Source organism: Panthera tigris, chromosome D2 (assembly GCF_018350195.1).
Source record: "Panthera tigris isolate Pti1 chromosome D2, P.tigris_Pti1_mat1.1, whole genome shotgun sequence".
NCBI classification, from domain to species: domain Eukaryota; kingdom Metazoa; phylum Chordata; class Mammalia; order Carnivora; family Felidae; genus Panthera; species Panthera tigris.
Window position 1 is genome coordinate 11,432,942 of NC_056670.1, and position 27,072 is coordinate 11,460,013.

The 27,072-nt window shown below is 43.2% G+C and overlaps 1 protein-coding gene across 1 annotated transcript in view; it reads right to left on the minus strand.

Moving 5' to 3' along the window:
- The window catches only part of RYR2 (ryanodine receptor 2), a 753,483-nt gene that overhangs the window by 552,068 nt on the left and 174,343 nt on the right, over positions 1–27,072 (minus strand). The window contains exon 2 of the mRNA XM_042960054.1: positions 386–505. Coding sequence (XP_042815988.1) covers positions 386–505 — 120 coding nt within the window. The remainder of the gene's footprint in view (positions 1–385; positions 506–27,072) is intronic.

A 27,072-nucleotide genomic window follows, 5' to 3' on the forward strand; every position in this document is an offset into this window, starting at 1 on the left:
ATGTCACTGCCTCAGCAAGCCTTCCCCAAACACCCTTTGTGAAAGGGCGAGTCCCTGCCCCATTAATCTCTACCCTATCACTCCGCTTTCTCCATAGCGCTTCGTTCTGAAATCACACCACTTATTTACTTGTTTACTTGCCCGCGAGGATATAAACACCATGACAGGGGCGAAGGCTTTGTCTGATTCTTGCCAACAACCCTATCTGACTTCCTTACAAAGAGTGGGGGTCCAGCTAGAAACTTGCTTCGTGAAGAGTCAAAACATCTTCCACACCCCCTCTCGTTTATTCTGCTCCACAGGCAATTACAGAGGGCCCGTCAATAACTTGACTGCCATGAGTAAAACCCCAATATCTGAACAGCCTCCCAGGGCTTTATCCCACCTTGGAATTCGAAGTAGATTCCAGGAAGCAAAGTCTGTTGCCAAACCCTTCCGCTGCCAAGCACAGTTTCTGTTGTTCTTTGTGGATGGTCGCGGTGCACTGCAGGACCACTTCATCGTCCTGCAAAAAGAGAAAAAGGAGAAAAAGTTAGAGATCTGACATGACGAGGCGGTCTAACTCAGATCTTGGACGCTATTACTTTAGTGCATATTAAAAAGCAGAGACAAAGGGAACAACAACTCGCCAAAAAGACCCACAGAGTCGATCCCTAGAGAATGTCTACTTGTAAAAAAGGTAACGAGGTAGCAGGAGAAAGAGGGTGCAGCCGCTCAGCTCAGCCAACAGTTCTCTCACTCTCATTGCTGGTCCCCAGAGGCAACCCACATGAGAAAAGGTAAAATACAAAATTTCCACGTTAGCACTCTTACACGCCGCTTTAATCATCCAAATTACAAAGAAATTTCCTGACACACGCCTAGGACATCACGAATCATCAAGAACGACATGGGTTCCAACAGCAGGCACACACGTCGCTCCAAAACCAGCAGAGGAAAACAGGTCAAGAACGGACCAACCCAGAAAGTCACCCCAGTTCATCCACACACCGGCTACTTGTCCACGTTTGAAAGGACCCTTGGTTGCTTAGAAATGGGCAGAGAGAGGATTTGCTAGTTCAGTCCTGTGAAACCCAACACTGGCTTCCAATTAACTAAGCAGCCTTACAGGACAAGTTATACAAGGGGGAGGACAGTAAATGGACGACTCCGTGTAGGCAACATGAGGACTGCAAGAAACACAGGCCTGAGAACTAGCCATGGCTGGATTCCCATCTCAGCTCTGCCATGCACAGGTTAGAAGATCCTAGACAAAGTATTGCATCTCTAAGATGATAAGGTAATGGAGTCACACCATGACTGACCTGCAAAAGGCACCAAATAGACAATAAATGGGAGATACCATCGTCATTTTTTTAAGATTATTTATTTTGAGACAGAGAGAGATCTTGAGTAGGGGAGGGGGGTAGAGAAGGAGGAGGAGTGGGGAGGGAGGGAGAGAGAGAGAGAGAGAGAGAGAGAGAGAGAGAGAGAGAGAATTTCAAGCAAGTTCTGCACTGTCGGTACAGAGCCTGATGCGGGGCTTGGTCTCACAAACTGTAAGATCATGACCTGAGCTGAAATCAAGGGTTGGACGCTTAACCAACTGTGCCACCCAGGTGCCTGATACCACTGTCATTTTTAAACAAAATATCTCACTTTAACAAGTTCTAGGTAGCAAATACCGAACAAGTCTAACCACTTATATTTTGACACTTCAAACACAAGGCAACAAGACACTTAACAGAGTAGTAAAAGGATATACTCACTGACCCTTTTAATTAGAGTCTGAGAAAAGGAACAAACAAGTATATCCTAGAAGACCCTTACCCAGGAAAAATGGCAGAGTGGGGGGTGACGAGCTGCGATAAAAATTCAAAAGCAGAAGACAAGCCGTTTGGGTTAACCCAAAGAATCTGCTATATCAATTGGAAAAGTACAACTCTAATTTGCATTTAAAGCCTTCATAATCCTATGCATTTGCTTTATTTCCTATATGGTGAAGCAATATCTAATGACTGGCCTACAGCTCTAGTCACAGGCAAAGTCCAATTTCTTAATAATTTCCTCCCGACTATCCCTCCAGGTGCCCATTAATTTCCAGTGAACATTCAATTGTTACAACTTAAAAGTCATCTGCTAAAAAAAATAGCATTATTTTCATATAATGAGTACATCTGAATATTAATTCATGCTCAGCATGGCTATAATAAAAATAATGAAGTGTTTCTGTTGGTTATATAATCTGCAAAATCAAAGATATATTGTGTTTTCCAAAGAGGCAGTGTAATAACAAAGACCTGAATTGTGCTGATGTGCTCAGTGCCTTACCAAATCCCCATAGCCTTTTGCTATCTGGTCCCACTCACACCCGCTGGAACTAACTTCAGCATGCAAACCGCACTCTTGGGTAAAATGGGCTCCTTTGGAAGTTGGAGTCTATCTAAGTACCATTTAGTAAATAATTACTTTGATGCACTCATTAAAGACACTTTGGGAATGAGAATAAGAAAATGGAAAGGTATAGGTGAGAATAATAGTGCTATTCAGTAAGCCACACAAGAAAAGAAGGCACACCATACTTACCAAAAAGAACAGTCTATGTCAGTCCTGGTATTAACTTATTCTCCACATTTCATTATATAAAGATTATCCACAAATACACAGATGAAGACAATGAGGTTCAAAATAACTTGTTGCTGACAGAGGGCTGATCATACCTAGTTCTAGGAACTGATCATTAAACCTAACTGATCTGAATCTAAAAGTCCTCAGCCCCATGTTGCTTCTAGAGGCTCAATTGGTTTTTTACTACAATCATTATCTAAAAAAGTACCTCTCAATCTTTAATGCACATCTTATCACCTGTGAGTCTTGCTGAAATGCAGATTCCGGTTCTATCGGTCTTGGGGGAGGCTGAACCTACATTTCTAACTAGTGGATCCGAGGAATTAGGATCCCAAACGGGTCCCAGAAAGCATATAAATCCCAGGAGACACGTGAGTAGTCTCTTAGAAGAGCTTGAAGGCAATCAATAACAGATGAATATTAAAACAAGTCCATATACTTTGGACAGAACCAGAAATGAGAGTACATGTGAAGGTGCTCATTAATATGTGGTCCATACCAAAATATCAGGGAAAGGAACCAACTTAAATAATATATGAACTACCCTACTAAGTGTATAAAACTAACTCACTCATGCCAAGTTTCCCTTTCACCTAGTGCCTTAACACTGTGATGGAGTGCCTGGCCACGAAGCAACCTTAAGTTCAAAAGAGTTCGGCCACCCCACCAAGGAGAGAGGCTACTGCTACAACGTTAGATCACGGTTCCACTTTGAATGACAGAACCTAGCCTGACTTTTGAGGCTTTTTCCAGTTTACCTGGCAGCTGTTTTCATTTTATATTCCAGTAAGCACAGGGTTCCTTTCTGACAGAAAGTAAAATATACTGAGCATGGATGGACCAAAGACCAATTCATAAATACCTGCCAGTTCCCTTTAATTTACCCATCATTCATCTCAAAGCATAATTTTTCTCCATAACCACTGTGGTTTGAGAGCCTACTGACTATGCATTTGAGACGTCCCAATAAGTAGCTTTATTTTTTATTTATTATAAACCATGTGCAGTAAATCTGGTTTTTATCAACATATAATGTGTGCGTAAGGATATAGGTACATGCACACACACACACACACACACACACACACACAATCCATTTTCTTTTCCAAGAACAAACCAAGCACAGCCTAATACTGATGGGATCTAGAAAGTTAATACTGCTAAGGTAACAGAACAATAAGGCTATAGTGAAAGGGTGTCTCTTGTGTCATAAGGCTTCAGAATTAGTCTTTGCTACCTGGTCCTGAGGTCCAGGCTCCTAACTCTCATCACTGACCTTCACCTTTTAGCTGCATGTGCCGTTGGTGTACCCGAGTGCCTAAATGCACACTGTGACCATCACTTTTCCCGCCCGAGCCCATAACAACTAAAACCCTCCTTAAGTATTTGCCTTTGGGTATTTTTGGTTTTCTGAGTTCCCACGTCTCATTCCTAGGACCTAGTGCAACAAATTTTGATTCAACTCACAGCAACTCATCTTCCATAATCAAAACACTACAAAAGTGCATTCTGCTCATATTCTATCATTTTTTTAAAATTTCAAAGTCTGTTCATTAACCGTGAATGTCTAGCACAATAATGAGATACGAGTATCACGCCTGTTCCTGGAAACACTTGAACTGACACCATTTCCCATTTTATATAAAACGAACTTGAAGAGACACAACTACTCCTCTTTTTTCACAAATTTTGGAAATATGAAATTGTAAAAACCAAATATTCTAGGAGCAACTTCATGAGCTTCATGAAGATAAATGGCGCTTCTGGGAGAGTGGTATCCAGCTTACCATCCCCAAGTCCTATGGCTTCTACGTCCAATCCACTCATTTCTCACCACACCAGCTACCATCATGGTTAGTCATCCTCAAAACCCACTGAATAGCTTTCCCATCCAACGGCGCTTCAACTTGAGGACACAACCATCAACCTGACTGTAATGTTTCCTGGCTTGAAATCCATTAATGGCCTCCCGCTGCTCTAAGGAAAAACACCAAAAGACTCTTTTAGTGTGCAAGGCTCCACACTGCACAGAAGAGTGCCAGCCCAACACTTCCTCCAGCCGACCTTCCTTCATTCCTACAGGAGTTTGCACATGCTATTAAACCCTTTAGCTCTCTCTAGTTAAGACACATTTATCTTTCAAATCTTACTTAACTCAAGCACCCACTCCTGAGGTGAGCCTTCCCCGACCCACCAGGCTATGTCACTTCCTTTGTTTTGGGCTCCTATACCACTGTATTCCCTTTAGTTGTCATTATGCATTCACTTATGTAATTATTAAATTACAGCGTCTAACACTGCACTGGGAAAATATACTCAGTAAATGATGATTTTAATCCACTTTATACTACCTCATGAATAAGTGCTACCATGCTGACAAATAGGGATGCTTTTTAGAATTGCCAAGGTAAGATCCTACCTTTCCAATAAAGACAGCATTACAGGATTCCATTAGGCGATTTTCTGGTTATATTCAGCCAGGAAAAAGGGCAATATTTGAGGAAAACTGCTGATCCTACTATATCTGTGACAAATGTTAATGTATCATAAGCATTCAGAGCATCAATATAAAACCCAATGAGATCACTGGATTTAAAAAAAAAAAAAAAAAAGCAGTCCAGTCCCTAATTTCCCCATTTCCAAATAAACATAATAAAACTTCAATTACAACTCTTTTCATATACAATCTAAGCAAATCAAACATACTGCCCCCTTGAAAAGTCAAAAAAATGTTCTTCACAACCCTGGTCATTAAAAAGTCCCTCACATCACACCAGGTGTTTTCCTTAGATGCTTACAATTCTTGTCATTTTGAAATGTTTATCCAGGTCTAGACCTTCTGTAACTGGTCTTTGTTTCTCAGTTATGTCTTAATAATTTTTCCACAACTGGCTCCAACTCAAAAGACTACATGCCTTGTATCCTATGGTCAAGCAGGGCAGACTGAATTTCATAGAAACCAGGTGTCCAATCGAATAACTTCTTTAATGAAAACCGAGGCAATCGCATCAGCCAATGTAGACACAGCGAATGCCTCATAAGTATATGCTGGATTGAATTCCTTTTGTTAGGTGCTCTTGTAGTCTTCCTGTGACCTGACAACTCTTTGGAACAGAGATTATTTGGGGCGCCTGGGTGGCTCAGTCTCGGTTAGGTGTCCAACTTCGGCTCAGGTCATGGTCTCACAGTTTGTGAGTTCAAACCCCGTGTCGGGCTCTGTGCTGACAGCTCAGAGCCTGGAGCCTGCTTCAGATTCTGTGTCTCCCTCTCTCTCTCTGCCCCTCTGCCCCTCCCCTGCTAATGCTCTGTCTCTCTTTCTCTCAAAAATAAACAAACATTTAAAAAAAAATTGTTTTAATAAAAAAAAGAACAGAGATTATTTGGGGCAGGCAGGGATGAGGGGTGGGGGTGGAGCCAGCCCCAGAATGCTGCATTCCAGGCAATTCTGTGATGAGTAAATAAGACATGATTTCTCTAACAAATGCTGCCAAGAGTGCTGAAATAGTACAAAATGGGAAATAATTACCAAACAACATCAATAGCTTCTTTCAAACATTCATTCGTCATTGAATAAATATTTACCGAGGATATATGTGATAGGATATCCCCTAAGCGCTTGAGATAAATCATTGAATAAATCCAAGATCCCTGCACTCATTAGGCTTACATTCTGGCAGGGGAAGAGGGTCAATAAACAAAAGCACAGTCAATTTGTCAATCGTGTTAAAGGTAAAAAGTTCCATGGAAAAAAAAAATGGAACTGCGTAAGGGGGATCAGGAGTGTTGCTATGGGTGGGAAGCATAAAAATATGAACACAACTGTCAGATATTGTTGAGGGGATGAATTCTGAGCAAAGACTTGAAGCAGGGAAGGAGAAGGGACACGTGACTGTCTTCGGGAGGAGCACTGCCTGGGGGGGATGGACAATGAAAGTCATGTTCATTGAACACCCAGCATGCTCAGGGAAACAGAGGATGGCCTTGTGGCCGGAAGATGGTGGGAGGTACTGGGTGGGGCCACACCATGAAAGACCTTGAACCCAGCATGTTCAAGGAAACAGAGGACATCCTTCTGGCTGGAGCAGAATAGTCAGGGGGATGTCCTTGGGGCTGAAGCAGAGTAGTCAGGGGGAAGATGGTGGGAGGTAGTGGGTGGGGCCACACCTTGAGAGACCTTGAGCCTAGTGTCTGAACTTTAGCTTCTACTAAGGGAATGGGGCCACTGGGTCCTGTACTAAATGCAGACCTCAGGGAGGCAAGAAAGAATCAGAAGGATCTAAGGGGAGTGACTTCAGCCATTCAGGGAGATGAAGGTGATCCAGACCAGGGTGCAGCAGTGGAGGTGGACGGAAGTGAGCAAATTCTAGATACGTGTTACATTCATCGAGTACTTCCGATGTTCCGGGAACTGTGATAAGCGGTCACTGGTCTGTCTCCTTGACGTCATCATCACTTCTAGCTTTTCTGGCAATTGGCTAAATAAAATGCTATCTATACTATTGGTTTTTCTTACAGCAAATATGTGGTTATCAGCGCAAACGAGCTGAGACGATTTAAAAAAAAAAAAGAAGCCCATATTTCTGGTCTTGCACTGAGTTTACAGTCATTTGTTTAAAAAATACAGATAGTCCTCAGTTCACACAATGGTACAACCAGAAAAATGACTGTGCAAAGCAAATCTTTGGGGAAACTATTTACGATTGTACCTTTGAAAATTTTGGTCCAGACATTAAAAACTCTACCAGTTATAAAAGTACAGAGAAATGGAAAAAAACAAAAAAAACAAAAAAACAGTAAAATATTTAGCTCCCTATAATTTTAAACATTAAGAACACTGAGAATTAAAGTATTTTTGTTCTTTGTAAAACACTCATCAGGAGCAGTCTGAACGGGGCCTGCCTTATCCTGCTGGTTATGTAATTTTCCCTGTGGAACGAGCACCCCCCTCTATGTCTCAGCAAACTGTCGCACTCCTACATTTGGCTCATTCTCCAGCATCTTCAGGGTTCTAGAATATCTCTGAGAGTTCCTTTAATGTGAATTTCTTTGCCAGTGTTACTTCCTCGGCAACAATCTTCATCCTCTGTGTCACAACCACATTCCTCATTCGTGGCGATAAGCTCGCCTCCGCTCGGTCCCTCTGGCTGCACATCCACGGTTTCTCAAGCGGCAGCTGTGTCTGCACTCCCACACTCAGACTCAGCATCTACAACTCCTCTTCTGTTCGATGCGAATTTCATTTCCAGGTTCCCCACTTGTCGTTTCTTTACCGCACCTCCATTTCCGTTAGCCAATTCCCACTCACCCATGTTCGCGAAATGTCCCATGCCTTGATGACAGGGAGACGAGGACGTAACTAATGCACCTGCACGCCTACGGTCTTTGCAGAGCATGAAGAACACACGGGTGGTGACCGATCCCCACGGACTCGGGAAGAAGCCACGTGACTGGTCACTGATCATGCTGTGCGTCTGGTACCTATCTGATGGGGATTCGTACACCGAAGAGTGAGCAGTGACGTCTGTATTTGACACAGTTACTCATAAGCTATCATGGTAAATGAAATCTGAACCATTATGTTGGGGTTCAGATGCCGTTTAACTAAGCCATGCCAACAGAAATGGTGCCTATCACAAGGATGCAAAGCCCAGGCCACCCATGTTTAATTGAGAACCTACTAAAGACATAGCGACTTGAACATAGTATATTTGCAAGGTAGAATTGGCAGAATTTGCTGACAGATTGTAGGAAAAGAAACCAGAAAGCTACTATTGAATAAATTATAGCTGTACAACCAAAAAAAAAAAAAAAATCATCACACTGGAGAGAAACCCTATAAATAAAGTGAAGGGTCCCCCGCCACAGATTTAACCTTTATGCCCATCTGGAAATTCGAATGGAGAAAAACACCCTATGACTATATTCTTAGTATAAGAGCCTTCAGTCATCATTCAGCCCTTAAGAGTACATTTTTTTAATCCACACTGGTTTAAAAAAAAAAAAAAAGACACACTGAGTACCTTCTTTCTGTGGGAAAGCCTTTAATGCATACTCTGTCCCTAGATAACATCGGAGAGTTCACACTGGAGAGCAATGCTGTAAATGCAGTGAATAAGGAAGAGCCCTCACCCAGAGTATGTTACCTCTATGGACATCAGAGAATCCACACAGAGGGAAAAACTGTATGAATATAATGATTACAGGGAATATTTCAGCCAGAAGGCTAGCCTTTTTTCATACTAAAGAATTCCTATGATAGACGGGGTGCCCCGGTGGCTCAATCGACTGAGCATCCGACTTCGACTCAGGTCATGATCTCACAAGTTTGTGAGTTTGGGCCCCGCATCAGACTCTCTGCTCTCAGCACAGAGCCCGCTTCAGATCCTCTGCTCACCCCCACCCTACCCTCTTTCTGCCCCTCTCCTGCTTGTGCGCACACTCTCTCAAATAGATAAAGATTTTAAAAATCTTTAAAAAAAAAAAAAAAAGAATTCATATGATAGAGAAACTCTGTGCCCTTCGTCTGTGTGGAAAGGTTTTAATTGAAAAACGAGCAAATTTGCACTTGAGACAAGGTCTATCTCTGTGATCACTGTAGAGGGCCTTCAGGTGAGCTCCAGGACTGGTGTAAACAAGATTATTGCCCCCCAAAATCATAATCTTTAAGAAAGAGGGCAAGATGATGTTTACCAGGAGGTACAACTCTCTTGGAGAATGCCAGGTAATACCTGCTAGAAAAGCATATCAATGGGGCAATATGAGCCTGGGTGGCTCAGTCGGTCGTGCATCCACCTTCCGCTCAGGGCATGATCAGACAGTTCGTGAGTTCGAGCCCCGCATCGGGCCCCGTGCTGACAGCTTAGAGCCTGGAGCCTGCTTCGGATTCTGCGTCTCCCTCTCTCTCTGCAGGCTTACACTCTGTCTCTGTCTCGCTGTATCTCTCTCTCTCTTTCTCTCTCAAAAATAAGTAAACATCAAAAAAACTTTTAAAAGAAAAGCATATCAGTGAAGAAAGCATCTGAAATCCACTACTCATAGAGCAACACTTCTAAAACATGGATGGGCTGGGGCGCCTGGGTGGCTCAGTCGGTTGAGTGGCCGACTTCGGCTCAGGTCACGATCTCGCGGTCCGTGAGTTCAAGCCCCATGTCGGGCTCTGTGCTGACAGCTCAGAGCCTAGAGCCTGGAGCCTGTTTCGGATTCTGTGTCTCCCTCTCTCTGACCCTCACCCGTTCATGCTCTCTCTCTCTGTCTCAAAAATAAATAAACGTTAAAAAAAAATTAAAAAAAAAAAAAAAAAAAAACATGGATGGGCTGGCAAGGCACACGACCACCTCAGTGTCAGGAATGAAGAGCAATCTTCGTTCCTTAATCAACATTAAAGATCTCACCTGAGGAGACACTGATCCTAACATCGAGTCTTCAGCTGGAGCTCACAACAGAAAACCCATCCAGGGAAGACACTCTATGAAGAACCCAGTGCTACCAATAATTGCTGACATATTACTGCAAAGATGCAAAATAAAGACGAAGGGCTCTAAGAAATGTTGAGTGTGGAATTTGGTAACAAATAATAAGAAAATTATAATAATATTAAGTAATAATCAATTAAAAGCATGCTCCGCAATAAATTGGTACTCTAGGAAGGCAGTAAAAGTTGTTGAAAACCTAGTATGGTGCTTTTTATTCTGATATAAACCACAAAAATATGCCGAGTGAAAATGGGCCATTTTTTTCCATTAATAATCCCTCCCTGTTGATCAGTTAGATGGCTCCTGCCGTTTACGCAACACTAAACATAATCATAAATACTTAAGTTAATCGGAAAATAACTCTTTGCGACTGAAAATGTAGAATACAAAATAATGCACTTTTATTAGAGAAGGGCTAGAGTAGTAACATAAGAGTGACAAGAAGCCTAGATAAATACATAATTTATTTAAAAAACTAAATTGGATTCCTGTATCGTGTCATACACAAAAAAAATCAGTTGTAAGATTTGAAGATTTCTTTTTTTAAGTTTACTTTTTTATGAGAGAGTGTGAGCAGGGAAGGGGCCCAGGTGGGAGGAAAGAGAACAGCAAGCAGGCTCCGCGCAGTCAGCACAGAGCCCAACGCGACCCTTGATCCCGCAAATTGTGAGATCATGACCCGAGCTGAAATCAAGAGTTGGATGATTACCCCATTGAGCCACCCAGGCGCCCCAAGATTTAAGACTTAAATTGTGAAGGCAAACTTTAAGACTTCAAGAAGAAAATACAGGTGAATATCCGTATAATTTTGTAATAAATGAGGATTTCTCAAGCAAGACAAAAATAACACAAAAGAAGAGATTAAGAAACTCAACTTTATTAAAATTAAGAACCTCTAGGGGCGCCTGGGTGGCTCAGTCGGTTAAGCGGCCGACTTCGGCTCAGGTCATGATCTCGCGGTCCGTGAGTTCGAGCCCCGCGTTGGGCTCTGTGCTGACTGCTCAGAGCCTGGAGCCTGTTTCAGATTCTATGTCTCCCTCTCTCTCTGCCCCTCCCCCGTTCATGCTCTGTCTCTCTCTGTCTCAAAAATAAATAAACATTAAAAAAAATTAAAAAAAAAAAAAAGAACCTCTATTTAATAAAAGTCACCATAAAGTAAAACAACAACCCCAAAACTATAAGAAGACTTTGGAAATTCATACTAGAAACAAATCCACACATAAAGGACTTCTAAAAATCACTGAGGGAAAAAAAAAAAGAGAAAAATAGGCCCAAAACACGAATAGCATTTCAGAAGATGAAATACAAATGGTGAATTACAGGACAAGAGGTTCAACCAAGTGATGGCAACAATGTAGAAAAATGGGAACTCTTATACATGTCTGGTGGGAGAATAAATCGTTAAAAACCATTTTAGGAAACAATTTGGCACTGATGTCGAAAACACATGCCTTGCAACCTGGCAACTCCATTCCTAAATAAATTCCCCAGAGAAGAACCTTATTTATTCCTCTGAGAATGCACACATAATAATGTGCATAACAGCACCAGAATCCTGAATGGGAAATGGCACCAACCATCACATTCGACAGAAGAGGCAAGAAGAGGAACGGAATCGGCAACAAGATGGGAAACCAAGGTATTCAGCCGCAAGGAATGGGTTGAGGTAGGCACTTCGGAACGAGGTCATCAACGGTCCACGTGTGCTGGAAAAACTCTCTTCAGTGGGGCCTATCATGCGATTCAGGAGCAAACATGGCGATCTCAAGGGGCCACACTGAGCTGGACATCAGTAAAATGGTCCCAAGTCTTGGAAAAAGAGAGGAGCCATCACATCGAATTCTCCTGAAGGACGCCAGATTCCATACGCGACTAGTTACGGATTCCTGGCCACAAGACATATGCTTTGTACTAAAACTGAAGTCACTGAAGGAAAACGAAAGACCCACAATCTCTCACACACGCAGAACGTGAGGGTGTGTCAAAGCCCACTGAGGCATGGGAAGCACCAATGACTCAGTGCTTCAGAAGCTTTGGGAAAAATCTCTTCTCCTGAGTAATAGTTTTATTTGCAGCAACAGGAGCCCTTTGGCACTGCAGAATGACTACGCGATCCTCCGTTCCTTACGGGTAAATGAACCGAATGTCCTTCAAGGCCCCTTCCAGCACTCACATTTTATGGTTCCATGGAAAAGATGAAACAGAGAAAAGAGAATTCCGCTCTTGTAGAAATTCAAAGACAGAAATGAAGCATACCTTGTACGCTCTTACCGCATAAATTATCGCTAGCTTCCTCTTTTTTTTTTTTTTTCTTTTTCTTTTTTTGGTAGAGGAAACTAACAGATACCTTGTTAACATCCTTAACTGTTCAGGCTGCGTGTGTGGTTTTATGCAAGATGACAGTGACGCTTTGTTTTTCGTCTCTTTTACCTATTACAGAAGTCGTCTGTTGCTCAGTGCTAATGACTGTCGGGCCAAAGTACATACATCCAATGGCATGTCAGAGCTGATGAGCCGTGAGGGCGGCGTTAGCATGTGCCTGGGTAATGTCAGCTGAAGGAGAGCTGGACAGAAACACCCAGATACTGGAGACAGTCAAGACATGAGACCTTTTCTTCATCTCCGAGTCACTAGGGGTACTACGCAAACAGAAGGCACAAGGCAGAATGTTTCCTCTGAATATATAAATATGTCACCGATGCCTTTCTGGTCCCAGCTCGGGAGAAATAAACACTGCTATCGGAGAGGAACTTTACCTTTTTCATCCTGATACACTACAGCAGGCCGGCCATCGGTGCGGAGTAAATTTGGTGCACCAGTAAGCTCTAAGGAAACCATCCAGTTTCTGCAGGACCTGCACTGTTGTAACCAATGGAGACTCTGCTGGTCTCACAGGCCATCAGCAAGCCTTGATGACACGAAGTTTCAGCCTCCTACGAACTATGACTTAGCAAAAATAAAAGCCGGAATCATCTACAGAGCTCTTGAATGCCTGTCTTAAATGCTGCAGAAACCAACAGAAACATCAAACAAGGTATAGGTAAGCCTTTACCCTTAGGAATAGTCACAAATAACGAGCACATTGCAATAGGTCTATGTGCCCCTTGGAATTTAGCATACCCAAAACGTAAACCTTTCTTAAATCCCCCCCAGTTTTTGCCATCCCCCATTGTTTCTCATCTCCGTAAGTAGCGCTGTCCATCAAAGTAATTAAAAGCAGACATCTAACTTCCTTCTACTAACTCCTGTGTTCCTTCAACCTGCCCTCCCACCGCCCAGGCCTTATGCAAGTCAACCCATTCTCATGATCTCACGCCCTGCACCCTCGATTTTCTCCACCTCTACAACTCTCTCTCATGTCTTTCTCCACATTGCTCATTACAATCCAGCCACACGTCTCCCTTCTATTTCTCGGACGTGAAAAGCCCTGTTCTGCCTTGCTTGTTTTTCCCTTTGCACAAATATTCTTCCTCCAGACCTTCACAAAGCCTGCTCCTTCCCATTAGTGAGGTCTTACCTTAGAGTCCTCTCCGTCCCTTCCTACCCAACCCCCAGGCACACGACTCATGTTCTGCAATTGTCTTATTTAACTGTTTTCTTGCTCATTGTCTTCTGCCTACCTTGTTTATACTGACCCCCAGTGCCCAGCACATAGTAGGCATTCATAAAGGATATCTGAAGAATAAAAGAATGAATGGATTCTTTCTATGCCTTCAAAAGGAAAAGGAACTACCATGTATTACCTACCTCTTCCCGAGGGGTACCTAACGACCGTGAAGCACCTACATCCCAGGTACCGCGCAATTCCTCAGTGACACATCAAGGCAAGCCATATGTCAGTTCTACTTAGCAACTTCTACTCATCACAGAGCACAGCATCTGGCTCAGAACACAGTCAACCAATGAGAAAAGGAAGAGCTCTAGGAGTTAAGTACTATCATTATGCTCCTGAGTATGAGTAAGTGCCATTAAGGCAGCTACTTTACGGATAAGAAAAAGGCATCCTGACGGTAAATCGCCTGCCCGCGGTTACCCACCCTGGGGTGTGGTGGAATGGGGCCAAAATCTGGGTCCGCGTGACTCTAAAGCCTATCCCTAAACTTCTGCATGTACCGATGTAAAATCATTGCACCAAGAGTCTGGCTGGGCAAGTGTAGGAATCTACCAAGAAACTGAACCTAATCCTCTAATTTCCCTTTCATCAAATATGTCTGGAGGTGCCTGGGTGGCTCAGTCAGCTGAGCGCCTGACTCTTGATTTCGGTTCAGGCCCCGTGTCGGGCTCTGCATGGACAGTGCAGAACCTGCTTGGGACTCTCTCTCCCTCTCTCTCTGCCCCTCCCCTGCTTGTGCGCTCTCTCAAAATAAATAAACTTTAAAAAATATGTATGTCTGATGATGTGGCTATAGGTAAACTGAACAAAGTTATTATACGCGGACTGAACTGTGTTAGAAACAAAACCAAATGAAAAACGTATTGAAAGTAACAATTAGTTTGAATGGAGGAGTAGCAGGAAGCGGTGAGAGGAGAAAGAAGGCTGGATGTATCATTAATAAGTAATTAAAAGCCAGTCAATAGTCAGAAGTGAGACTAAGAAAGGGCAGTCTAAAGTAATGCCACTCAATAGATTTTTAAGAAAGGACAGAGAAAAGAACAAAGTAGAAGACAGGACAGAAGAGGAAAATGGACCCGTTTAACGTCCATATCGGAGATGGAATAATACCAGTTTAAAACTTGTTCTGGGCTACTGTAGAAAAAAAATAATGTACTGACATTTGCCATATCCTTTGGAACTCATCAAAATATGTGATAAAATAAATTTGTTGGCTTAGGACTCAGTAGAGTACCTTCCTCTTCAATTATCACTTGCCTCAGTTTCCACACTATCCTAACACCCAGCAGAGGGAGTAAAAAGTAGGAGCAGGGCACCTGGTGGCTCAGTTGGTTAAGCATCCAGCTCTTGCTTTCAGCTCAGGTCATGATCTCACGGTTCATGAGATCAAGCCCCTACCTAGGGACAGATCTGTCTGTCAACACGGACCCCGCTTGGGATTCTCCCTTTCTCCCTCCCTCCCTCCCTTCCTCCCCCTCTCTCTCTCTCTCCTATATATATATATACATATATATATATACATATATATATACGTATATATATATGTATATATATATAATCTTCCTCAAAAATTTTAAAAAAGAAAAAGAAATAGCACCAGTGGCAAACCAAGATGGGGAAGGTCACAGGCACAGTCTGCCCCAGGAGCAGAGAAGAAGGCAGTACTCTCTATAGGGAGCTGCAACACTGTAATGAAACCCAGCAAAAGTTGGCCTGGTTTTTATTATCGCCCTGCATAAGCAATTCTCAACAGTTAGGAAATACACTCCCTCCCTACTGGTGACTACTCCTTCTATTACATTCCCTCCTCGCACAAGGTGGGTCACGGAATATTAGACCTGCTGAATTACTAGAGGAAACACACACACACACACACACACACACACACACACACACACACGTACACACACATGGGCTGATATACTAAACAGCACAACAAGAATTGTTGTGCTCGCCAATAATTTATGGACACAGATACAATCCTATCATCAATCAGATCCCAACTACAGAAGGAGTGAGGTAAGTCAGGACCTATTCACCCATAAGACCACATGAAAAATCCATTCCAGTATCCTGATAGGACGTATCCCCTCTATTCTCTGGTGAAATTTTGTTTCAAAATGTGTGGGGGGGGGGGGACATTGAAACTACCCTTACGAATATCACCTAGAAGAATAAGAATTTCTGAGAAACCATGCGGTAAAGGAAATTTCTTTGTTCCTGTTATAGATCTTTGAAAATAAATCTCTGAAATATTTCCAGAGCTGTGATAGAACAAGAATTGGAATTAAAAAAAGATAAAGGAAATTAAAGAGGGTCTAACATGGCCTGGAAAAGATATGAGGTCATATATGTAGAATCCTAACAGTAGAAACCGCTGACAAAAATTAGCATTTAATTTAACGTTTATCATAAGAAGGCTGACTTGGAAGTAAAAAAATTAGATCTGGAAAGGCAACATATTTCAGACATTCTCAGTGTCTGCCTCATGCCAGATAGAGATTGGGTTTGACAGATATATTCACCAACAGTAACGTCAACAGAAATGTATCTGTTTCTCTTTTCCACTTAGAAAATATCATGCATAAAGTCGAAGCCTACGTTCTCAGCTCTGAAATGATCTGAAACTTCTCCTTGGCATTGAAGATTGCCACATATAGAAAGATCCCTGTTAAAATGCATCTTAATATGTGTGCTAAGTGTAAGAATGTTATTCTCTGTCACACCTATACATGGGTTTGGTGGAACACAATAAAAGAAAGAGCTATTAAAGAAAACGAGAGCTCCTATTTGCACCTAAGACATGAAAATCAAACACGGAGACAAGCAGAGTAACTTAGCACTCAATAATGTCTCCCCCTGTCACCTGGCTGGTGCTGAAGCATAAAGTATTAAGAGACCAAAGAGAGCGCCCCACGAGCTGACCCCTTAGGATTCATTCTGCAATTATACCAGAGTGTTCTACCTACCGTACAAGCCATTTATGAGACGTTATGCCTCTATGAAAAATTAAATATATTTATTCAGTCCTACTGGTCTGAAATATTTAGTATCTATGCAGAGCAGATGAGACCCATATAGAAGTATAAATATAGGTACACATCATGCATAATATACTGGTTGAGATTGCTTGCATATTTTAGAATATTCGAAGTCTACCTTCTCTTCTCTGAAGAATGGAAGAGGCCACAGTGAGCAAGTGGTACAGATTCTCACAGATCCACACTAGACTCGGATTGTATAAACCACATTAAGACCCTGGACAGACAACTACTGGGTACTAATAATCCCAACACTAAGGAAGAATACCAAAAGATGGAGAAGTAATTTCAGAGGCAATTTTAAGATCTGAATCTACATGCCCACTACACACACACACACACACACACACACACACACATACATATACACATATATGTATATATAGTATTTATATATTATATAATAACATATATTATTTCAAGATAAGGAAATTTCAGACACTATGCATTCTTGTGCGCATGCAATCACTTGCTCTCTCTCTCTCTGTCCTTCCCTCCCTCCCTCTTTAGGTGTTACACAGACATCTCTATGACCTCCAGTAAGTGCATTCTTCCTGTACTGCACAACCCAGGACAAATTTTCCAGACTGATCAAAAAAAGCTAACAGCAGTCCGGACAGATATATTGAACGTAAACCACCCGGAGGAGAGTAAACAAGACAGTTTTTAGCAAAATCACGGAACATGTAATAATACGATTCATAGAAACTATCTCAATCTTGTTTCTGAGATATGTTTTGTTTGATAGGGACCTCCCCACCTGCACGTTTATACAAGGGCTCATAGTGCAAAATGTATAGGTATCACATTTTTCTACAGATTTATAGATTCCTTTTGGAAAACAGTGAAATAGTAGTTGACAGTTTCAGCCTCCGATTTATGTCGGTAATTGGCAAACCTATTAAATTCTGTTCTTGCTGACTATAATAAATGTAAGCCTTTAATGAAAACAGAGATTACCATCCAGCATAGCAGGCCCCCAAACCTCTCTATTTTCATAGGCTTCCAGTAATTTATCTCACTTTTCTTGCAATCAGTGAATATCTCAGCTGAGAGCTCTTCGTTGACCTGGGAATGAATCAACGATCCAGTAAATTCAACCTGAGCATGAACCTCTTCCCGATAAGAGTCCAGTACGTCCGTGCTGTAGAGACTGAATACGCATGAAATAGCAAACGTCAGCCCCGGTGCTGCTTTCACGCTGTCTACACAAGCATCATACCGATCGGCAAAAGGTTAACGTGCACATGAAGCAAATTCATGATGTAAGTTTTCGGGCTAGATTTCGGAAGGCTTAGCGCTGAACTCGCAAATGCCAGTTTACAAAGGGTCAAGCATAAGAGGTGGCAAACAAACGCTCCCTGGATAAAGGGAGACACACAAAATGCCTGTCACAGACACCAGCTGCACAGGAAGAGCCCGCTGGAGCCCTAATCAGACACCCAGGCTGGGAAGCCCTTGTTCAGAGCACTTCTTGGCTGCACGGCCCCCGGCGATTCACTACCCTTCATCCTCAATGGTTTTCATCTACGAGGTGCAAACAATAACATTACCGAATGGTCAGTTATAATAAGTTGTCTGAAACACACAATTTAATTTAGAAAAATAAAAAATGTAAGTGGGGGAGCATTACTTTTGGGCTAAACTCAGAGTTTAGGGGCACCTGGGTAGCTGACAGTACAGAGCCTGCTTGGGATTCTCGCCCCTACCCTGCTTCTGCTCTCTCAAAATAAATAAATGAATTTTAAAAATTTTTTAAATAAATAAACTCAGAGTTTAAATGCCAGTTACCAGCTCTCTTTACTAGTCATGGTGACTAGTATTTTCATCTATGAAGTGAACACCCACCTTAGATGGTTGTTGCGAGACATTAAGTTAATCAAAAATATATTTACAAACTACCCAGGACAGAGTACTCAGAATATAGAAGATTATTAATTAACAATTGTTGCGTCAGGGGCACCTGGGTGGCTCAGTCGATTGAGCATCCAACTCTTGCTTTCAGCTCAGGTCATGATTTTGCAGTTTGTGGGTTCCAGTCCCACATTGGGCTCTGCACTGAGCATGGAGTCTGCTTGGGGTTCTCTCTCTCTCTCTCTCTCTCTCTCTCTCCTCTCTCCTCTCTCCTCTCTCCTCTCTCTGCCCCTCCCCCATTTATGCTGTCTCCAGTTCTCAAAATAAATACAGAAACTTAAAAAAATACTTGTTGCTTCATCCTTTCTATTTTTGTAAGGATTAAGTTCACTCACTCAAGACAGGCTTCCATCAACAAGACAGAACGAGTTCTTGTACCTGCAAAGCTTACGCTCCTCAGGGAATAATCAGCAGATGAGCCATCACAGAAGTGAACACCAGGCAGTGATAAGAGCCAAGAACACAGAAGGACAGGGATTGACACCCTGAGTAACGGGGGGGGGGGGGGGTCGGGATCGGCCTCTCTGCTGAGAGGACACTGAACCAAGATCAGACAGTTGCAAGTTAGCTCGTGGCATATTCGAGGCAGAGATTCCAGGGCAGCAAATACAACAAGTCTGCAATGGGAAAGGGTTTGGTGAGCTGAGGAAGAGCAAGGGGGCTGGTGGGTGGAGAGGAGGAGATGAGCACAGGGACCGGGCGGAGCACCCAGAGGGCCTTGCCGGCCATGGGAAGGGCTTCAGTGTTCAGTCCGAGCAGCACGGGGACCATGGAGGGCTGTGATCCGGGGAGTGACATGGCTCGTTTCGCTTGAAAAGAAGCACTCCGGCTTCCGTGCTGGGAGCAGCACTACCAGTTGAGAGTTATTACTGAAGCTGAAGCGAAAGAGGATGGAGTCCTGTGTCAGGGTGCTGCCTGTGTAAACGGTGGGAAGTGGCCACAGTCAGAATATAAGAAGGTAGCGTCGACAGAAAGTGGGATGGAGACGGTGAAAAGAACGATTACAAGCTTCGAGGCCTGACCGGGGAATGCTGGGGGAAAGCCTGCCAGACGGCAGGCAAGACGGGTGTCAAGTCAACTTTGGACACATTAGGTTTGGGAAGACTTTTATCCAGATGAGACTTCAAGCAGGCAGCTGGAGAAAGGAGTCTGGAAGTCAGGTCCTATGTGACAGCTGAAGATAAACACTTCAGAGTCACCTGTATGACAAGGTATTTAAAGACCCTGACGCTAGGGGCGCCCGGGTGGCTCAGTCGGTTAAGCATCTGACTTGGGCTCAGGTCATGATCTCACGGTTTGTGGGTTCGAGCCCCGCATCAGGCTCTGTGCTGTCACCTCGGAACCTGGAGCCTGCTTTGGATTCTGTGTCTCCCTCTCTCTCTGCCCCTCCCCCATTCATGCTCTGTCTCTCTCTGCCTTTCAAAAATGAATAAATGTTAAAAAAAAATTTAAACATGAACCCCGAATCCTGGGGCTCGCCAACACCAGGAGCTTGGGAGGGGAACATGAGGAGGGTGGGAAGATGGAATTTGACAAGGCAGAATCCTAGGGAATCAGGGCCAATGGGCTGTAGGGGAGGAGGAACACCAGGACCCAGCCGGATAAGCGAGTTGCACAGCGGAAGTCAAGCACCAAGTGAGAAAAAGGCTAAAGATTACCATCTTGGGATTCTCTCTCTCCTTCCTCTGCTCCTCCCCTGCTTGCTCTGTCTCTCCCTTTCTCAAAATAAATAAACTGAATTAAAAAAAAAAAAAGGGGGGGTGCAGCAAATGGTACAGCAGGAGAAAGGGAATATGGAATAAAGGAAGGAAATATTTGGGGCTCCTATAATATTTCTGGCATTCTTCTGGGCACTGTGGAGAGAGGTGATCAAAACAGACAAAACTCCTGCGGTCCGTCAGTAATGCCGGGGAAATGATATGAATACAACAAAGCAGGCGAGGACAAAGATATAACGAGAGTTGATATTTTATACAGCCATATAGGGAAAAGCTCTGTGATGACATTTGTCTGGATGAAGCCAGGCCGTGACGATATAGATCTACGAGAAAGTTCTAAGAGAGGTACTGTTGACATGTTTGAAAACTATATTATCAGCTGTTTGTAGGATGGTGGGAATAGTCGTGAAAACACCCAACAGAGGAAAAAGCTTGTGGGGAGAGGGGACACAGGCGCACGTCCACGTGTCGAGAGCACAGGTGGAGAGGTCATGGCCTCAGGCAGGGGCAAAGGTGGAGTTAAACATCCTGACAATGTCTGCTGCCAGCGACCTCAAAGCACTCAGAGTCCACTGGGGAGACAGAAGGCAGAACAGGTAGGTGTGTGATTACATTGGAGCATACCTGTACTCGGGCAGCATGACCAAACAAGAAGAGGACAGAAGAGGAGCAGAAAGGGGTGAGCCACCTGCGAGTGTAGTCCCGGCCTGCTGCACGTGTAATAGACCTCTGCAGAGCCCGTCCACACCTGCTATCCAGTTTAATTCATCCCAATACTACTTGAGGCATGCTGGAAAGGCTGCTACATTCACCTATTTATAAATTTTTTTTTTCAACTTTTTTTATTTATTTTTTTGGGACAGAGAGAGACAGAGCATGAACGGGGGAGGGGCAGAGAGAGGGAGACACAGAATCGGAAACAGGCTCCAGGCTCCGAGCCATCAGCCCAGAGCCTGACGCGGGGCTCGAACTCACGGATCGCGAGATCGTGACCTGGCTGAAGTCGGACGCTTAACCGACTGCGCCATCCAGGCGCCCCTACATTCACCTATTTAAAAAAAAAAAACTAGGGCCACCTGGGTGGCTCAGTCAGTTGAGCGTCTGACTTCGGCTCAGGTCATGATCTCACGGTGTGCGGGTTTGAGCCCTGTGTCGGGCTCTGTGCGGACGGCTTTCTCAGAGCGTGGAGCCTGCTTCGGATTCTGTGTCTCCCTCTCTCTCTCTGCCCCTCCCCTGCTCGTGCTCTGTCTCTCTCTCTCTCTCTCAAAAATAAACATTAAAAAATATCTTTAAAAAAAAAAACGTACCTCCACAGGGTCAAGGTATAAACTACAATGTAAATCCTGAAGTAGACTGATGGAAGTCCTCACTGGGACCATGATTCACAGCATCCATCACACCAAAAGGGCCTATGCCTCTCTTTTCCTAGACTACACTCTTCAAGGGCAAGGACGATGCCTTATTCTTGCTGCATCATACCTGGAATATTACAGATTTTCTCAATAAGTGATAGACCAGCGAATGAATAAAAAGGTGCCAATAAAAAATAAAAATCAGGGGCACCTGGGTGGCTCAGTCAGTTATGCATCCGACTTTGGCTCAGGTCATGATCTCATGGTTCATGGGTTCAAGCCCCATGTCAGGCTCTGAGCTGTCAGCACAGCTGAGAGCCTGCTTCAGAGTGGGTGTCTCCCTCTTCCCTTGTGCCTCCCCCATTCGTGCTCTGTCTCTATCTCTCAAAAATAAATGTTAAAAAAATTAAATAAAAATTAAAAAATAAAAATAAAAATCAGGGGTGCCTGAGTGCCTCAGTCGGTTAAGCGTCTGACTTCAGCTCAGGTCATGATCTCATGGTTTGTGAGTTTGAGCCCCGCATCAGGCTCTGTGCTGACAGCTCAGAGCCTGGAGCCTGTTTTGGATTCTGTGTCTCCCTCTCTCTCTGCCCTTTCCCTGCTCGTGTTCTTTCTCTCTCAAAAATAAATAAATATTAAAAAAATATCAACAAAAGTCCAGTCGAGATAAGTTAAAACACCAAGAAATACCAAATCTCTCACTTTCTAGCTACATAATCTTAGAATAATTCCCTTCAATGAGACTCAATTATCTTATTCATACAAAAAAAAAAAAAAAACCCTACCCTTGCTATATCGCAACGATTATCATAAAGATAACATTAAACACATGAAGCCCTTTGTAAACTGGGAAGTACCATATAACACTTGGTTAATACTAACATCCACATAACTGGTAACTCAGACAAGCAACACAGGTCATGAACAAGGTCACGCACAGTTTTAGCAGTGTGGCAAACCAACTAGAGGTGAGATCTGATCACCTGTAAGAGCTTAGTCTGGGTCAATATCATCCATGAAAGACTGCGGTGTTAAGAGAAAAAAAAAAAAAAACTTAACAACAAATTAAAACCATATTATGAGGAATACAAATACCACACTTGGTTTGGACAAAGCAATTATGAACCTGCCAAAGGTATTCCCCAATACTTTCATCTACAGGTACCTGGCACTTAAAGCTTCACTGGTTTCTGATATCCTGTCAAGGATGCTCAATCAAAAACTATCAAAAATGCTCAATTCAACAACTTTTTTAAATATTTAGGTTGAAAACTTGCCTAAGAGGACATTCGATGTCTACCGCCTTTGTATGTCTTTTAAAAATCCCAATTGGGGGAGGGGGGCTCCTGGGTGGCTCAGTGGGTTAAGAGTCTGAGCTCAAGTCGTGATCTCACAGTTCATGAGTTTGAGCCCTGCGTCAGGCTCAGAGCTGACGGTGCAGAGCCGGCTTGGGATTCTCTCTCCCTCACTTTCTGCCCCTCCCCAACTTTCTCTTTCTCTTTTTCTTTCTCTTTCTCTCTCTCTCCCTCCCTCTTCTTCTCTCTCTCAAAAAAAAAAATAACATTACAAAATATTTTTTAAAAAATTAAAGTCCAAATGGAATTTTTTAGATGGTCTCTTGACTAGTTTCTTAAGTCTCTTTATCACGAAAATTGGGTTCATTCCTTCTTGCTTTGCATGCTCCTTAGAGCAAATATAGATATATTAAAACATCCTTTTCTGTCCTTTCTAGCAATCAAAAGGTGTCAAGTGCATATTACAAGCAAAAAATAAATTTCATGTGAATAAGGAAAAAGAATTTCCTGCCTGGGATTCTTTGGATTATTACTGATGAGGAAAAATAAAAACCAAGAAAATACCCCCCCCCCAGTTCATGTTGAAGGTGTCTTGGCAAAAGATGATTTAGCCAAACAATAACTGAAATACAACCTGAAGCAGTATTTCTCTTTTGAAATAAATGGATTTTCCAAATTATGTATCATCTTTGTGCTAATCTAATCAGATTCTGCAAAAACCCAAAGCATCATGATTTCTAGTTGACAGTTCAAGGTTACAGAAACCTCTGAATCCTTGGCTCTGCCCCTCTGTGGGTCAATTACAGTTTAAGTTGTCAACTTTAAGACCCATCTAAGATATCTTGGACTCTGCCTTTTACTTTTGCTGTTAGCATAACCAGCAGCAGGTTCTCTTCTTGAAACTATCTTTTCTCCCCTCCATCACCAGAAGGTTCTATCCACCTCTCTCCTGCTGCCCAAACACCCCGCGGCACAGTCTTTGTTCTACAGAATGTTTCTCCTTTGTGTGTTCTTCCCATGGTGCAGCACACTTGTGACTTATCTACAATGGCCGGCAAGGACAGCTTATTAAGCTGTCATGTGAGTCCCTTTTCCTAATCAGCTCTGAAAAGAGGAAGTCTCTTGTGCGACAGAAAATAATGAAGCTTCCAACCCAGCAGCACCTTGAAGGTCTGTGACATCTGAGTGGGCTCCATTTCTAATGTTTCCTTCACCTAGTAGTTATTGTAACAACCTCTTTCTTCAAAGATTGCCCCTCACAGGGGCCCTTCCACAATAAAGGGGCAGGACAGGAAGAGTGGGCACTCTGAATATGAAAGTCTGTGTAATTTAAAACTCCATAGCAGATGGAAATGACAAGAAAAGTGAACCTGTAGCTAAAAAGCTCATTTTAAAGAAACCATTATTTTTTTTTCAGAAGCCCAAATGCTTTATTCTTCCTGCACTATTTAATAGTTTTGAGGGCTTTTTCTTTTCCCTTCTTCTCAAGAAATCTCACAGAAAAAACATTTTGTGGAACTATTTATGACAAATTGTGAATCATTTAAAGATTTTTCTCTTCTAGGGCATCTGGGTGGCTCAGTCAGTTGAGTGTCTGACTCTTGATCTCGGCCCAGGTCATGATCTCACAGTTCATCTCCCACTGAAATTGGCAATCAAATATTTTACATTTTCCATGGCTTGGCTGAATCAACAAATTAAACCAGTGGTCATTAGGGACGCCTGGGTGGCTTAGTTGGTTAAGCGTCCAACTTCGGCTCAGGTCATGATCTCGCGGTCTGTGGGTTCGAGCCCCGCATCGGGCTCTGTGCTGACAGCTCAGAGCCTGGAGCCTGTTTCAGATTCTGTGTCTCCCTCTTTCTCTGACTCTCCACTGTTCATGCTCTCTCTCTCTCTGTCTCAAAAATAAATAAATGTTAAAAAAAATTTTTTTAAAAAAACCAGTGGTCATTAAATCATGGAAACAAACCATTAAAAACAAATAGCATTTAAAAAGTAAGAATTATCAGGGTACCTGTGCGGCTCAGTTGGGTAAGCATCTGACTTCGGCTCAGGTCATGATCTCATGGTTCATGAATTCAAGCCCCGTGTCCGGCTCTATGCTGACAGCTCAGAGCCTGGAGCCTGCTTCGGAATCTATGTCTCCCTCTCTCTCTGCTCCTCCCCCATTTGCACTCGCTCTCTCTCCCTCTCTCTCTCTCTCCCAAAAATTAATAAAACACCAAAAGACACTTTTAAAAAATAAAAAATAATTATCATGTATAATCCTATTTCTGAGCAAAAACCAAATCTAATAAGCCAAAAGCCGTAAACAACCAAGCCGGAAAAAAAAAAGTGAGGTTCAATTACTTTCATTAATGTTCTTCTCGAGGATTCAAATACTTCATGAACAACACTGGTGTCCAGAAAGTGATTATAACCGCCTGAAAGCGAACAGCACTGGCAAGGTCCAGATAATTCAGTAATGCTGCTGGCACAGACAGGGGCCAACTGGAGGGACAGAACAGCAGGCAAAGAAGGAAAACAGGCTAAAACACTCCGGGTGTGATGTGACTTCCGATTAAAGCTGCTTCCAAAATTAAAGCAAATGGTCAACAGTGTTGACGGACACACCTGTTTAGACCCCGAGAAGAAAGCGAACAGGGATCTCCCAATCCAGAATCCAAGATCAGCTGGATGTTCGACCAGCCCCGTGCTTTCTCAATATTCTCTTGGTTGAGTCTTCCCTCCCACTTTGACACAGTATTTAAAACTCAATTGACTTCAAACCTGAGCCTCGATTTGTACAAGTCTTGTTTCTGGACGGTCTGTGGCCTCCATCTATTTATATGTTTTAATGGAAATGAACCTCTCCCTGCATGTGCTAACGGAGCCTATATCCTTACTGTTCCACACTCCTGACAGGTACGCAAATACAGCTGAATTTTACTTCCACATTAACAGGAGCGTGTTTGCCTTCAGAAGCCCATGTAGAAACTGTCCCATGCTGCTCCTCGGTGCATGGTGAGCTGTGCCCTCTCCAAGCTCCAAAGTTCAAAGAGAAGCATTCCAACAGAACCAAAAGGGTGTCTAAATGGCCCCATCATAAAACCTACATAAATTATCTTTAGTGGTGATAAAACCTAAAAGTAATGAATTATTTAAAAACTATGTTTAAAATATGGGACACCTGGGTGGCTCAGTCGGCTAAGTGTCTGACTCTTGGTTTCAGCTCAGGTCACCATCTCACAGTTTGTGGGTTCGAAACCCCACGTCGGGCTCTGCACTGATGGTGTGGAGCCTGCTCAGGACTCTCTCTCCCTCCCTCTCTCTCTCTCAAAATAAATAAACTTAAAAAATACATACTTCCAAAGCTTCACTATGAATGGCTTTCAAGGAGGGAGCCCCCCCCCCCGCCCCTGAACTAGTGGAAAGGTTATTTTTTCTTCTAAATTTTCAAACACCACCTTGCACACGAATGCAAAGGGCAGTGCATTTAAAGCAGAAGGGAGTGGCCATCTGTCTTCTGGATAGCCCAGTAGTCGCTGCCCCTTCTGGGGAGATACCTTGATATTCCTCTCTGGAGCAAACTTCTCCTCCCAGACTCTCAGTCTAGGTGATCTGGGTAAAATGAATTATGCACTCCCACGCCTCTGAGGGGCCCACTTGTGACCACTGGCTTCCATCCTAGTGACATGACCCAGGTTGGTGCAATGAGACTCAATCACAGCAATGAATTATCAGGAAGGAAAAGCTCTTTCTTTCCAAGTTAGTAGAACGCGTGCCTGGAGCTGCTGGTGACCATCCGGCCGTGTCAGAGGGAAAACCTCTCTGAAGGTGAAACCGATACTAAAGAAAACACAGCCAAGAACCAAGGCGACTTGTCCTCATAGCATCACTCGGGTCCCTGGAAATGGCCATGCGTGAACTGAGACCTGCCCTGGACCTTCCAATCACACGAGTCAGCCACACACCCTCCTTTATTTATTTCTTGGTACCAACAGGAGTTGGGTTTCTCCACATACATCCAAAAGAGTTCCACCAGCAACTTGAGTAAATCCCCCCAGTGCTGGCGACATTA